Genomic DNA, 16,114 nt, shown 5'->3' on the forward strand with positions numbered 1-16,114 from the left:
TTATCAAATATCTAGAATAAGCAGTCACACAGACAGGTAAGCAGATTTGAAGTTATTAGAATCTGAAAGAAAATGAGAAGGGGGAAATATTTCTTGTTTGTAGTTCCTGTTGGGGACAATGAAGAAATTTCAGAAACAGTAACGATGACTGTATATTATAGATGCAAATCATGCCCACGAGTAGTAAGTATACTTACAAATGGGGAAAATCCCAAGTTTAGATCATATTGTATTTAACTCCAAAATTTCAAAGGTCCCCAGTCTTTTCAAGGTTCATTCTATCAATCACAGCACCATAGCACCCCCAAGCTCCACCTAACAGCTTATATCTAATACAAGGAATAGTGCCTGCCTGGTGCTCTTATTCTTGTTCTCAGAACAAATTAAACAGAAAACACGACAGAACTTTCTAATATGCAACATATTGAAGTCGGGGGTCATTATTTTCTTGGAGGTTGGCATATGAAGACCACAGTGTTTATTTCTTCAGTCCGAGGTGTTAAAATGCATCAGTTTTGTTGTGCCTCTTAGCTAAAGGCCCGGTTCAGTAGCAGGGATAGTTTCCAGTGACACCCTTTCATGCAGCCAAAATATTTCACTTGATAAATATTCTGCTTACACTGCTTATGGCTTCCATTTTTCCAGTTACCAGCACTTCCTTACAGTGTGTTATAAACATGTGGACACAAAAGATTTATTCACCTAGGTTGGCAAAACACTGATCAAACGAAAAGGAAAAACAACATTGCGGCTGCCAATTCTTGCTTTAAGGAAGCAAGAATAGTTTCCAGGGAGCCTACGTGGCAGAAAGTGCCAGGAAGCATGGTGAGGATCAATAAAGGGGCTGTGGCATCCAGCTTTTGAAATGACTCCCAGACAAGACCTACCACAGACACAGTCAGCTTCCGGATAGGGCTCTCCAGCCTTTTCACCCTGCTCAGAAGTAAGTATTAGAAAGCTTCCCAACAGGGGTCCCCAGCACACTGCCAGGCTGCTGTCTTGCAAGTAGTAGTGCTCACAGAAAAACACAGCTTAGCCTGACTCCCTTTGGAGAAGAAAGGGTAAGCGCTTCAAACACCAGCCAGGTAGAAAAGGGCATTCAGAAGGGAAAGAGGCAGGCCAATCCACTCTACACAAGGCAGCAGTCAATAAAGGAGGCTTGACACCCAGTTTCTTCAATGTCACGGTCCTGAACGCTATTGCCTTTACCCCTTTGTTCAATGATTTGACTTCCTTTTTCACTTTGTTTTGGCAACACATTCGCCTTGTATTAAACTGTCCCTGGCTTCAGCTGCCCTAACAAGAAACTGCTATGTCTTCTGCTAAGTGGTGACAGTCATCATTCCTAGACTCCAACAGCCAGTATCTGACCTCAGCACTGGCCTATAGGCCCCGACACCCCTGGAAGGGGTGAAAAGGGACACTGTAGTACATCTTACCAAGCTTTATAAATTACAAAGGCAAATCTCAAACTTGGAAACTGTAACACACAGTGGCTACTGTGAGCTAGGCATTTGCATATAGAGTTGGGAATTCTCATCCCAATCTTAAGTGGCAGATCCTATTATCCTCCTTTCATTTCTGCTTTTTTATTTTGAACTGAAGCCTTCATCTGTAGCTCACATTGACCTCAACCTCTTGGAATTCTCTTGCCTCAGCATTCTGAGCAGCTGTGCCCAAGGATAAACTACTCAGTTTGACTTATTCCCATATCAGAGAAAATAAAAGTGAGGTCGATGAAGGGTTAAGTGACTTCTAAGACCTCAAAGTTAATGCCACAGGCTTCAAAAAGCTTCCACTTAAATCTCTGTCCTTCCAAAGTAGTCAACTCAACACAGATGCCAAATCTGAATTCAAAATCGGAAGCAACAAACTTCTAAACCTAAGAGTTTCCATGGCATTAGTGAGGCCCTGGGACTGAGTCTGAGCACTAAAAAGTAAAGAGGACACAAATTCCTCATGACCTGAAGACAGGTGAAATGTCCTTAGACACAACTTCAGGGGCAACATCCACCAAGAAGGGAAACAACTTGAGTTCATCCAATTACAAATCTGGAGCTGAAGAGAAGGCTCGGCGGTTAAGAGCAGTTGTTGCTCTTGCTTTGGACCTAGGTTTGGTTCCTATCACACACAGGGTGGCTTACAACTGTCTATAACTCCACGTGTACCATATGTGGTACATAAACTATACATGCAAGGAAAGCACTAATACATATAAAATAAAATAAATAAGACAAAAAGCTAATTACAAATGTTTTGCTATGTGCACTGTCCCACTGAAAGGATTTGTGGAAGACAGGTTGTGAGAAAATACCTAAAGGCATGTGTCTGTGTCTGACAAGAGATCCCCATTCAGAATACAGGAAGCACTCACTAAACTCTAAAATAAGAAACTCGATTACATAGGGGCAAAAATATTTGCTCAGAGAAAATATACAGAGGGAAAATACCCAAGTGGTGTCACTGACAAAATCAGTAGTCATCATGGTGAAGCATGCTAAGGTTTAGCTACCACTCCAGTCCACTAGAAAGGCTGAAACGGCAGTGTCAACACCAAGTACTAGCAGGAATGCAGAAAAGCTAAAGCTCTTCTACACCGCTAATAGGAACGGAAAACCATTCCACTTTGCACAAAAATTTGGTTGTTTCTTGTAAAACTAAGCACATGTGTTTCAGCCCACAATCCATCTAGAGCATTTGCCTTATAGAAAGAGTCACAAGATAACAGCAGCTGCGTTTGTAATTACCAAAAATCTGTAAGCGAGCCAAGTGTCCTTCAGCAGGGGAACAAGTAAGCAAGCCGGCACAAACACACGCAGGAATACTATTAAGCAATAAAAAGGAATGAACTACTGACATATTTATATGGGTCATAAGGGAATAATGCTGACTTGGTAAAAATATTATCTAAAAGGTCACATATTGCATGATTCCATTTATATAACACTTTTGAAAAAGCCAAAATTAGAAAGATTGAGAACAGCGCAGCGACCGCCAAGAGGAGAAGCCTGAACAAGTGTGGAATAAAAGGGCACGGATTCATATGGACAGGGGTGATGAGAGGCATTTTTGGTTTGTTTTGTTTTGTTTTGTTTTGTTTTGTTTTGTTTTGTTTTGTTTTGTTTTGTTGAGTAACCACACTATGAGCTCTTGAGACTTGTACAACAAACTCTTAGAAGACACACTAACACGCGCCATGGCAAAAATACCAAGCTAAGTCATCGGGGAAGTATATTAAAACGAGAAAGAAAAGATCCCGGAAGGCAGTGGACACCCACTTTGATCCTTCCTTTCAATGCAGAGAGGAAGGGACGTACAGGAAAGGGGAAGGAGGAATAAGAAAGGGCAATGAGGGGAAGAGAGACAACACATAACACTTTTCTTTAATATGCAAAATGTATTTGTCTAGATGTACGCACAGGTCAGGAAAGCCAAAGATGGACTATTTGGCGGGGAGGAAGGGAGTCAATTGGAGGGGAACTCCAAGGGAATTCCAAGGGAGTGACAATGGAGGAAAAGCACAGGGCAACAATATGTGTAAGAAAACGGCAGTGAGCCCAATTAATTTTCCTTTAACTAAAAATGAAGGCATATCTACAAGCAAGTTAGAATGCAGAGCAATACCAAAGGCAAATTCTAAATATTATTTTCCTAAAGCTTATAGAATCCACAAAGTTCACTTTCATTTGTTGGGATAGGCAAGATATGGCAGCATTTGGGCCACCTGGGGGGAGGGAGACTGTCATCTTGCTAAACATGGAGCTTGCGCTGAAAATGGTATTAGGTAGGAGTCAGGGATGGCGGGGGAGAAAAGTAGATCCCCTCTCATTTCAGACCAAGTACAACACGCCTAGGTCTACTCAAAACACATTCTGGCACAATCAAAAAGAAATTCAACAGGCAGTGCTGTTAGAGAATCCTCTAAGGGAAACTCAACATGAAAAACAAGGGAAAATAACTGGAAAACAACAGGCTGTCCTAAAGAGGGCGAATCCCCGGGGAGCTCTGGAGAGTTCCAACTTGTTCTCTCAATGCTTTTTCTCATCGAGGAGAGCTCTAATCACATTTGCTGATCTCAGACAGAAGCCCCAAAGCCCAGAGTTCTGTTTACTCTTTCCCTCAGCCTTACTGGTGACTACGCTGAGCACTTGACCCCACTTTAAGCAAGGCCTATGTTCACAAAGCTTTCCCCACTGACGAATCTGCCAGGCACCACCCACTTCGACCAAAACTAACTAGCTGGGAAGTGAGGCTAAATTTCTATGTCACCTACAGCTATAGGGAACAGTGAAACTAGAAATGAAGCAAGCTGGTGGTTTACTTTACTCCTAGTGACAATTAGGGGGCAGTTGGAAAAGAAAAGAATGGGTTACAAGGATTTCATCACATTTAAACTTACTGTGACAGCCAGTGGTTCTCGAAACACCCCCCCCCCCCATGCTGCAACCCTTAATGCAGCTCCTGTTATGGTGACCACGACCATAAAATTATTTTCATTGCTACTTTGTAGTGATAGTTCATTTGTATTTTAATAAATAAAGCTTGCCTGAAGTTGAGAGAGTAAAACAGCCCCACTGGTAAGCCTTACAGACCAGGCAGTGGTAACACACACCTTTAATCCCAGTAGCCATACTAATTTGCCATAAAAACTGGGCGGTAATGGTACACACCTTTAAAGTCAGCCCTAAAGAGGAATATAAAATGGGAGGAGACAGCTCTCACACACAGTCTCATTCCGAGATTCCTGGAGGCAGGATCGCCATAAAGATTAAGAACCAGTGGCTGGCTGTTTTGTTTTTCTGACCTTTAGGTTGAACCCCAATATCTGTCTCTGGGTTTTTATTAATCGTGCTACACTACTTCATAACTGTAATTTTACTACTGTTAAGAATCACAACGTAGCCAGGTGCTGGTGGTGCATGCCTGTAATCCCAGCACTGGGGAAGCAGAGGCAGGTCTGTGTGAGTGTGAGGCCAGCCTGGTCTACTTAAGTTTCAGAACAGCCAGAGCTGTTACATAGAGAAACCCTGTCTCAAAAAACCAAAAATAGAACAGAAAAAAGGAATCCTTCAACCCCCAAAGAGGCTGAGAGGTTGAGGGCCACTGCTCTAGATCCTTAAGTCACTCTTGATTCTTTGGGAATTTCCCTTCATGCACCCCAATCACCTCCCAGTCCCTCTATATCCTCCCCTTACCCCTGCAGCATGCCCCCCAAATCCCCCCAAATCAATTAAAAACAAAACAAATTCACCCCGATTCCCTGGCTTGCCACCACCTCTTCATCTATCCTAGTGGCGCTGGATGATGTGATGTGTCATGCAGTACACCATTTTGTCCAAAGAGCCACACCCTCAAAATGTTCATTGCTATGAGTCTGGCTCAAGGCCTGTGGCACTCCATCACTTCATGTATTCTTTGAAAAATGAAGACCTCTATAGTACCAGTTACTCAGGGGGTAAGGCCAGAGGATTATTATAAGTTAAAAGACAGTATCATCTTCATAGTGAGTCGGCCTAATTTGAGACTTTGTTTGAAAAAGGATTTTTTTTAAAAAAAGTTTTAAAGCCTAATGAGAAGTACCATTTTCCCCAATACTGTCACACAGCATATGCAGTAAATTTCCTGAATTAATAAAATTAAGAGTATGTGATCCTTTACTTAAAGTCCATATTCTACCATTTGACCACATTTAGGACTAGCCAAGACCTTCCCATTCACAAAGATCACAGAAATCTTGACTACTCCACTGGACTTCAGTGGGCCCCTCAAAACACACTGCCAGAAAAGGCACTAAGGTTAAAGCCAAGAGAGTGCTCTTTCTAGCTGGGTAATCCTGGGTGGGCCCCTCTAAGTCCCCAGTTCCTATCTAGAAAATTTGAGAGGCTTAAACTAGCTCAGAAGTTCCCAAACTCAAAGCATTACTGCTCCGAGACAATGTGTAGATAACTACTCCTGTTGACTACAGCGCAGATAAAACATCTACGAACACCAGATAAATGGCAATGTCCAGAACAATCGAAAGGAGAACATAGCCTGTCCAATGCCAAGATCGTATTACTTTTGCTTCCCCAAGGGAAAAATGAATAAAATCTTAATTAGATCTCCTGGAGCCCTAAACGTTTTTGCCATAGGTCAATATAACAAAAACACTGCTATCCTTTGTCTGATCAAGTCTAAACAGTGAAGGCCAGAGATACGACTCTGTGGGAGATGATTACAAAGTCCTAGGTTGTGGGGGGAGGGTCATTAAATCTAGACACAGTGGGACACACTCACAGTCCCAGCATTTAGGAAGTGGGGACAGAAAAAAAAATCAGTTCAAGAATAGCTCAGGCCAAAGGGAAAGAACTTGTGGGGAGTGAAATCAAGAGAGAGAATATTTTAATCATAAATGAAGAGATGATAATAAAGAAAAAGGAAGGATTATGTACTGCATTCCCTAAAATGTCTGATTAAGAAATTTTCTTAGCCAAGTGTGGCGGTGCACGTCTTTAATTCCAGCACTCTCAGCACTCAGGAGGCAGAGGCAGATGGATCTCTGAGTTCGAGGCCAGCCTGGTCTACAGAGTGAGTTCTAGGACAGCCAGGGATACACACAGACACTCTGTCTCAGAAAAAGATGAAAGAAGAAAGGAAGGAAGGACAAGGAGAGAGAGGAGGAGGGGTAAGAAAAGAGAAAAGCTCTGGTAGAATTCTGCACATTGAGACTAAGATGTGATCTGGCACGGAACCTTACTACTTAAGAAATCTGTGTTCTCTCTCTCTCACCCCTCCCTCCTCCTCCCCACCCCCCTGTGTGTGTGTGTGTGTGTGTGTGTGTGTGTGTGAGAGAGAGAGAGAGAGAGAGAGAGAGAGAGAGAGAGAGAGAGAGAGAGAGAGAGTTTTTACAACCAGATGTTCCTTAATAACTCTTCATTTAAAAATCCACAAACAGCAAATTCCACTTTGGTCTGTTACTCACATTTGAAATCCAAGTAAAACTGAGTTGAGAGCACATTAAGAACGTTAAGAAAATGTTGGGGAAGTCTAGAACTGTTTACCTCCAATAAACAAACATGTGTGCTTGTTCATCAGCTTCATCCCAGGAGTCACGAGGGCGGGGTTGAGGAAGCTTCGCTTATTAATTTCATTTACTATTGTTAATGTCTGCTCTGAAATCCTCCCTACAAATCTCAGGACGAACTCTGGTTTCGAGATCAAAACCAATGAGGTCTCTATTTCTGCTGTCTGTCAACTTGAAGGTAAATCAGTTAGAGTAAAGCATCAACCTCCAGGGAGTTAGCTACAAAAGGCAGTGGCGCAGCAATGAACTTACTGATATGAGCACACAGAGAGAATGGCAACATAGATGAGGATGGCCAGCATCTACCTAGAGTCTCTGAGAAGATGGCTTGAAGGAAAAACGGTTTTACTGATTTTTCTGGGCACAAATATTGATAACACTTTCCAAACCCACTGCTAACCAAAGCCACCATTAACCCCTTCCTGAAGCTGAAAGACTACAGTAAATAAAGCATTTCCTTTTAAGGATATATTTCAAAATCCAGTCATTTTATGGCAGAAAAGACAGGCCTCTGTGGCCAACCCCACCTTGGCAGCAGTCTCCCAGAATATAGCCTGAAGTTCCAGAAATTTAAAAATCCTGAATCTGCACTAGTAGTTGTTGCCAGTGGCCTCACTGGGCTGGTATCCAAACTCTAGGGTCTAATATTTCAAAAGAAGGCCAAACCCAATATTGCACAACCTTCCTTATTGTTTAGAAGTGTTTTATTTCAAATAATCTTTTGCTACCAGCAAATTCTCATATATACCAGGGGAACTAATAACCATATTTGGCTCTGACAAAGCCATTATTTTCTGTACCACCCACCAGCCCACTTCTTCCAGCCAAATTTTCTGCAACTGGTACTAATTTTCATGGATTTACATAAACCTTGTTAAAATCCTCTAGTAAGGAGGTACAGGGTAAATAGAAGCAAGCACATGATATACCCCTAAGAAGATGTCAGCACGAAGCACATTGTTTTATGCAATTAATATATGCTAATAAATAAATAAAGACATTTCATAAATTCAGTAAGAAAGAAGAAAAAACTTGATTCCATCTAGCATTTCAAAGGGCATAAGATAAATTGACTATGTTGGAGTATGGTACAGAGAGCTTCTCAACGGAGAACGATTTTACTTAACATGGATCTAGCAAAATTTCCTGACTTAGGAAGGAGCTGGGATGTGGCAGAATGCTTTACTAACATGAACAATGGCTTAGGCTGGAACCTCAGCACCACAGAAACTAGACCAGGCCTACTGTCTCAGTACCCAGGATGTGAGAGCAGGAGAATCGAGAGGTCAAATTTATCTAAAACTACAAAGCTAGTTTGAGATCAGCCAAGGCTGCACAGTAGGTACAACCCTGGCCAGGCCTACACAATAAGATACTGCCTCAAAACAGAAAACAAATACTTTGGAATTTGGGAATAGGGGTTTAGCTCATTGATACAGTACTTACCTAGCATGACCCTAGCACCACAAAAAATTAATAATGCTAAAATTTTTAAAGTTTAATATTTTTACAGACAATGGGAGTATGAAATGACTAACCTTTACTGTCAACATCACTAGATTTAGAATCACCTAGGAAACAAACACCTAAGTGTGTTTGTGAAGCTATGTGGTGCTTTAAGAGAAAATGGCCCCCAAAGGGAGTGGCACTATTAGAAGGTGTGGCTTTGTTGGAGGAAGTTTGTCACTGTGGAGACTGGCTTTGAGTTCTCATATATGCTCAAGCCATGTCCAGTGTTTCAGACCACTTCCTGTTGCCTGCAGGATCAAGATGTAGCTCCTTCTCTAGCACCATGTCTGCCTGCATGTTGCCATATCTACCAAGATGATAATGGACTGAATTTCTGAAACTGTAAGCCACCCAGTTAATGTTTTTCTTTGTAAGTGTTGTTGTGGTCACGGTGCCTCTTCAGAGCAATAGAAACCTCACTAAGACAAAGTGTTTCCAGAGATATTTTTAACTGAAGTGTAATGCCCATCTTGAATGGAAATGATACAATTACTTGGGCTGGACTTCATAAAAAAGAGAAAGTGAGCTGAGACCTGCTGTGGAATATTAGTGGAAGATGTGTCACATTTGTTTATGCTGTGGGACATTTGTTTAATGATGTAAAGATGAGTTGCATTCTTTAATGTTGCATTTGTTTAACTCTGTGAAGCTGTGTTACTTTGACTGTCTAAAACACCTGATTGGTCTAATAATGAGCAGAATGGCCAATAGCTAGGCAGGAATTAGTCTAATAATGAGCTGAATGGCCAATAGCTAGGCAGGAAAAGGATAGGTAGGGCTGCCAGGCAAAGAGAAGAAGTAGAAGGAAAAAAAGAAGAGGAGGAGTGAGAAAAGGAGGAGAGAGGATGCCCAGCCACTGAGCCAGATATGGAATAAGAAGGAAAGAAAAGATATAACAGAAAAAGAGAGAGGTGAAAACCCAGAAGCAAAAGGCATATGGGATAATTTAAGAAAAGTCAACTAGAAAGAAATAAGCCAAGTTAAGGCCAGGCATTTATAAGAAAGAATATGTCTCCATGTGAAGCTGGCTGTCAGGGCCCCCAAAAAGTAAAGAATAGTAATAAAAAAAAAAAACCTACAAGCAGCAGTATGCATCTTTGTTTCCTGACTGGATTCAAGGCGACCGACCAGCTTCCTGTTGCTCCTATAAACACAGCTGAGAATTACTCTTGCCGCTATGCCTTCTCCACCATGATGGATTTTACCCTCAAACTGCGAGCCAAAGTAAACTCGTCTTAGGTTGTTTTCTCAAGGATTTTGGGACAGCAACAACAAAATGAACTAATGCAGAGGATCAGCTGCATTCTCAACAGGGAAGAGACTTATCTGTCGGCATGCACTGGTTGTTTGATCAGATTTCTCTTTAGGGAAATAAACTAGGCAACAGAGGCAGCAGTGACAACAAGTAGGCACGCTGTCATACAATGTGTCATCTCAGCCCCTGGAAGACTGAGGCAGGCAGATTATAAGCCCTGTCCTCAAAACAAAGAAAGAAAGAAACAAAAAGCAAAGCATGCAGTGGCGCACTGAAGAAACAAGAGAGGGCCCCAGGAATTAGAAAGGAGCTACAAATTCATTTAGAGGGATTTTTGTTTTACTGTTTTGTTTTTCTTTCGAGATAGGGCTTCTCTGTGCATCCCTGGCTAGACCAGGATAGCCTCGAACTTGCAGACATCTGTCCACCTCTACCTCCCGAGTCCTGGCATTGAAGGTATGTACCACCACCGCCGGCCCCATTTGGGAGGCTTTTAAACACCATAAATTCGTGGCTCCACCCTAGAACTACTGAACCTAAATGTCTCTCAGGATGGAAGGCATGAATTCATGGTTTAAGGTGATTTACTCTAAAAGCAACCCAAGTTCACAGGAACAATTTGAAGGATGTGTTTAAGATAATGATCTCTTCCCACATGCCTGCATCAACCATCACAATCCATACCACCCTGCCTCCAATCTCACTGTCCCAAAGAGGACAAGGATGAATATTTACCACAACATTTCCAAATTCCACAGGTAATGAGAATCGTCTGGGAACGAAAGGGAGGGAGAGAAGTGGCAAGGCGAAAGGAGGAGAGGTGACTCAGTGGGTAAGAACACTGACTCCTGCAGAGCCCCTGTGTTAGATTCCTAGCACCCACAGGGTGGTTCGCCACCATCTGGGACTTCAGCTTCAGAAGATCCGATGCCCTTTTCTAACTTCAGAGGGCACAAGGCATGTGCCTGGCGCTCATACATACATGTAGGCAAAACACTCATTTACATAAGATAAAATAAATCATTTAAAAGAAAAACCCATGGTGACATAATTCTCAATAGTGAACATTTGAAAGCTTAGGTCCTTAAGATTGGGAACAAGACCAGGAAGCTCACCTTTGCACCTCCTGTTCCACACATACAGAGTTCTAGCCAGACCAATTCAGGAATAAAAAGAAACTTGAAAAGCATCTCTGTACACCTTGTATCTAAACAAACAAAAAAAAAAACTCTAAAGATTCTGTATTAGAAAATGCCACATCTAATAAATTCAGCAAAAGTGCAAGTCAAAAATCTACATGTAAAATTCAGTTAGAATTAGTGATAAACAATCCAAAAAGGTAAATATTAGCCAGGGCCACACCACTTTGAAAAGATCTTCTATTGTGGCTGAACCATGATAATTCCCAAACTACAAGAATTTGATTTCCAGAACTAAACTAACTTATTTTTCAGAGCTGAAGAAACTGCTGAGCGGTTAAGAGCACTTGCTGCTTCTGGTGGGGACCCTGTTAGGGTGCCGTTACCCACATGGCAGCTGACAATCACTTGTAACTCCATTGCCAGAGGATCTTAAGCCCTCTTTGGGCTTGTCAAGCACACATGCATGCGGACAAACATTCATGTACACAAAAGGGATGTAAAGCAATAATGAAGTAACTCGTTTTTTTTTTTTTTTTTTGTTTTTTTTTTTACTTTCCCCAACTTTATTAAAGAAAAAAAAAAAAAGCAATGGTGGTAAATCTCTAGAACATGGCCAATTTCCTGGGATTCCTCCCTCGAAAATGTGACATTTGATTTCCAAACACATGCCGATGCACATGGTTCCCATCACACTAGGCAGGCGAGAAGCTGAAATCCTGATGTGCTCATCTTCCGACTTTCCCCAGTCTGTGGTCTGTCTTTGGGTCAGCAATGATTGCCTGAACAGCTACTATGGCTTCATTGATTTTCGTCTGTAGCTCTCTGAGCTCTTCTATGTGCAGCAATCGCAAGATCTGAGCCGCTTCGTTCAGAACTGCATCTCCTGTGTCAAAGCCAAGAATATGTTTGTCTAAAGCAACAGGTAAGCCCTCTTTCGTTTGATTTGCTTTAGCAACTGCATCCTGTGTTAGACGCTCCTGAACCAAAATGCGAATTGCCTTAAGCATTACCAAGTAATCATCATGACGCTGAATCTGAAGAAGGTTAGCCAGAGCCATGACACCAGCCTTAAAATCAGGATTATTTACGTCCAGGTTGATCAATGGCTCTGCATTTTTAGCTGTGTTGTCAGTATTATTCCTGTTATCGGGTACTAAGTCCTTGTATTTTTCAGCATTATCTCCATATTCAAGTCTAACAGCTAAACCAAGAAGCCAGTCAATTGCTTCCTGTCGCTCCTGAATCTTGAAAGGACAGTTAACATCTTTGAGATACTTTTCGAAGAACTTGGGCCAGTCACTGCTGTGGATATTTCTCAGGTTACCTCTGTCTTCAATCTTGTACTGTCTAATTTTCTGGTCTTCAAGCCAAACAATGAAGTTTCTAAATTCTGTTTCATCTTTGCAGTTGAAGCCTGCAGGGTTGTGGTAGTCCAGGGCCGTGAGCTTGCGTTGGAACATGGTCGCCGGTGCTCGTGCTGGCCGCCCGGGCCTCTGCCGGGACACCTGAAGTAACTCGTTTTTCTAGATTCTTGCCTCTCCTACCCGGCGGGTTAATTCAAAGCCAGCCTGATTGCAAACACACACTATGAGCTACTCATCCATCCCATGGCACAGAACCAGCCTGCTTCCTCTGAAACCTACTAGGCTGGCCTCGCACTCTTCCACACAGGCCCCCATCATGCTGCCGTCTGTCTGTGGCATCAAAAACTCTTCTAATAAATCTCTTATCCAAAAGAACAACCAGCCTCAGTGTCCACATCGAATAACCAACCTGAAATAATGGAGGAAGGTCATTGGTTAAATAAAGAAACTGCCTTGGCCCTGATAGGACAGAAAATTAGGTAGGCGGAGTAGACAGAACAGAATGCCGGGAGGAAGAGGAAGTGAGACAGATGCCATGCCGGTCCTCTCCAGGGCAGATGCGATGAAGCAAGCCACCAGGTCAGACATGTTGAATCTTTCCCAGTAAGACTGGTGCTACACAGATTACTAAATATGGGTTAGGCAAGATGTGAGAATTAGCCATTAAGAGGCTAGAACTAATGGGCCAAGCAGTGTTTAAAAGAATACAGTTTCTGTGTAATTATTTCCGGGGCTAAGCTAGCCGTGAGGGAGCGGGGCGGGACTAAACGCAGGCCCGCCACTCCTTCTACACTGAAACCTTTTGGTAATGAAGACAATCATTTCACTTAGTCCAGCATTAAACAAAAACAAGTAAATGTAAAGGAGGATGTAAAAACATACTTAAGGAAAAGCACAAAATATGGCTTTAAGAAATTAAAGACATGGCATGGAGTGAAAATAACGCTGTAGGAAGACAACACCCAATACAATGTAGACTCCATGCAGGCCCTAAGTGCTTTTCTCAGAAATAGAAAAAAAAATCTAAACTTCACAGGCCATCTCAAGAGACCCTAAACAAAACAAATGACCTTGAAGGAGAATAACAAAACTGGAGAAATCACACTTGTGATTTCAAAACTTACTAAAAGTCTATGCTAATCAGAACAATGTGGTACTGGCAGAACGACAGACACACAAACAAATGGAACAAACCACAGAGTATGGTTAATTAATTTTCAACAAATATCCCAAGATCATTCAATGGGAAAAGGGCAACCTTCCAGACAAAGTGGCACTGGAGAAGCTGCCCATCTACATCCCAGAGAATGAAGTTGGAGCCTTACCATATGCAAAAATAATAACAACAATTGAAATGGTTCAAAGGAGCTGGCGTACAGTTCACTGGCAGAGCATTTGCCTAGCATGTGTGAGGCTCTGCATTTGATCTCCAGTGCTGCTGAAAGAAAAATGATGAAAGACATCGAGCTAAAAACTGTAACAGTTATGGAGGGGGGGTGGCAGAGGTGTCACACATGCCCCGCAGATTGTCGTAGTGGAGCTATTTCCTTCTTGTGTGACATGACCATCAGCCAGCATGAAGCCGAGTTACTGTGGTGACCTACAAAATACACTGGCCCGCAAACATGACAATGAAATAAGCAGAAGAACACACTGAAAGCTAGGTCCCTGGTAATGGGAATTAATATTCCCTCCTCGGAGGGCACGGTGAGGCACCAGACACTCACCTGAGCATCTAGTCACCACGCCCTCTTGGCCCCAGCTGCAGTGGTCTTGGAGCGAATCTAAAAGGTGGGTATAAATACCTTTGAGTCACTTGGGTCCTTGTAAACAACCCTCACACATGCTCCTAGAAGTAACCTGAGTAAACTCATTGGTTCACCAAGCTGGACTTGGAAAGAATCTTTCTTGGCTTTGTTGATGCCCTCTTGACTTGGAACGAACAAATATTTCATGACAACACCTCACGAAAATTATCGACCGGCACAGGAATGAGTGAGGCAAGGTAAAAACACAGCAAAGCTTTGGGGCACCTGGAATGGGAAAGTAGCCACTTGGTTCCAAGCCTCGTTGAAGCCCAGCCTCAGCTGAGAAGCAAGAACTCCAACACAGAGACCAGGGAACTTGGGTCAGTTAGCAGAACAAGTCAGAAGCCTTGGATTTGATCACTGAAACTGCATAACCTGGGTATGATGAACTTAAGAGTCCAGATTTACCAGAGTGGAGGCCCCTAAAGCATAGAGGAAGTCCTCCTGCCGGTGGCGACAGAGCTGGGCTGGGTCTTCCACTGCACCGTCAACACAACATTCTACCACCGACTTACACTCTTACCAACATTTATTACCCCAGTTGATGATAGATGCCCAATTATGTTTTTCCCAGTCCAAGTGAGGTCATCAGTTCTGCTTATTTTCCAAGTTGTCTCCCAATGTTCATTCCCACAGTGGCCTGAATTAGTCACTATGAGACCATTGCTACAAGTGAATAGTATAAAATGGGGTTTCAGAGCTGCAAGCAGAGCTCAGTGAGTTCTTGCCTACCACGCACAAGGCCTTGGGTTTTGTACCCAGAAGCACACCCATACATGACCGAGTACATTTGATGAAAAGTACTTATAAACTAAGTGACATTATATCTGAGAGCTGCTTCAAATTAATCCAAACCCAAGGGGAAGGTAATAGGCAATGGACATCAATAAAATAAATCAGTTCATAAATTAGTTCATTGTAGACACTGGATATGGGTGAACACGGGTTAATTTTAGCATTCTCTATGACTTCTAGCGTATTCAAAACTTTCAAATCTAACTGCGAAGGCAGCTGGACTCATAATGGAAAAGCATGACGACGGGGCAACTGCTTTCCTGAAGGAGGCAACAGTGTGAGAAGTCATGGAGTATTGCTGGGAGCTGCAAGCTGATGCTTTGCTCGGGAGCACTTCATCTGCAGGCAGTATTGAATAACTAAAAAGGGAAAAGAGTGGGGAATGACTATATTCTCAGATAAAAGTGACCAGGCTTGGAAAAGCAGCAGGACGCATGTGGACAAGAGAAAAAAATGAAGATCACTGCAGAAATCCTGCTGAAGGGAACACTACCAGATGTGGTGGTCTACTGCATGCGAGGTGTCAGAGAGGAAGTAGGGAGGGACAGGAAGGAAGTAGAGAGGGAAAAAAGGGAGGACAAATGGACAGGCTGTCTTTGAAGTTTCACGGCTGGCTAGCAATACCAGAAACCAAAACAAGGAAGTCAGTGGGACGTGGGGAAAATGCTTAGCTGGGTTTTTACTCAAAGCAAAGCAAAGGAAATGACTAAATGCCAGAATGAATGTAATCATTAAACCCCAAGTGTAAATAAATCCTGCCACATATCTTATGTGGAAAGGCTTTGTGATCTGTTCTTGTCCAACAGCCCAGTAAGACTCACAAGCGGTACTACGTATCACACACAACACATGCTAAGCAAAAGAACTACATATCACAGAGCACATGCTAATCGAAAACGAACTAGAAACAAGCCTGGTAAGATATTCAGAGGCATGCTGACAAAGTCAGGTTTCAAATGACTCCACTCATTTTCATAATAAAAAAGAGAGTCAAGATAGATTCCACACAGGACCATGAGTTCTGAAACTGATCAGCTGGATCGTGCATATCCTTTTCCTCTGAGAGATAAAGAAACAGAACCAGAAAATCAGAAATTACAGCATGCCTAATGAAGAATTGTAATTGGACGGGAGCATCAGAAGCAGCCTGCCTAGAAAGGACAACAGTATCCCACAAG

The 16,114-nt window shown here is 42.5% G+C and overlaps 2 protein-coding genes across 2 annotated transcripts in view; both read right to left on the reverse strand.

The window, feature by feature from the left end:
- Window positions 1–16,114, reverse strand: part of LOC121441921 (oligophrenin-1) — a 358,753-nt gene that overhangs the window by 311,624 nt on the left and 31,015 nt on the right. The gene's annotated exons all lie outside the window — the stretch shown is intronic.
- LOC121441922 (RNA transcription, translation and transport factor protein-like) lies at window positions 11,518–12,444 on the reverse strand. The gene has a single exon (XM_041643323.1). The coding sequence runs from the start codon at window positions 12,427–12,429 to the stop codon at window positions 11,695–11,697; it is 735 nt and encodes a 244-aa protein (XP_041499257.1). The 5' UTR covers window positions 12,430–12,444; the 3' UTR covers window positions 11,518–11,694.

Source organism: Microtus oregoni, unplaced genomic scaffold (assembly GCF_018167655.1).
Source record: "Microtus oregoni isolate MIOR12 unplaced genomic scaffold, Mior012 000084F_ref0000050, whole genome shotgun sequence".
NCBI lineage: Eukaryota > Metazoa > Chordata > Mammalia > Rodentia > Cricetidae > Microtus > Microtus oregoni.

Coding starts and splice junctions, on each gene's coding strand:
- LOC121441922 (XM_041643323.1), bottom strand. CDS start 12,429: ATGTTCCAACGCAAGCTCACGGCCCTGGACTACCACAACCCTGCAGGC.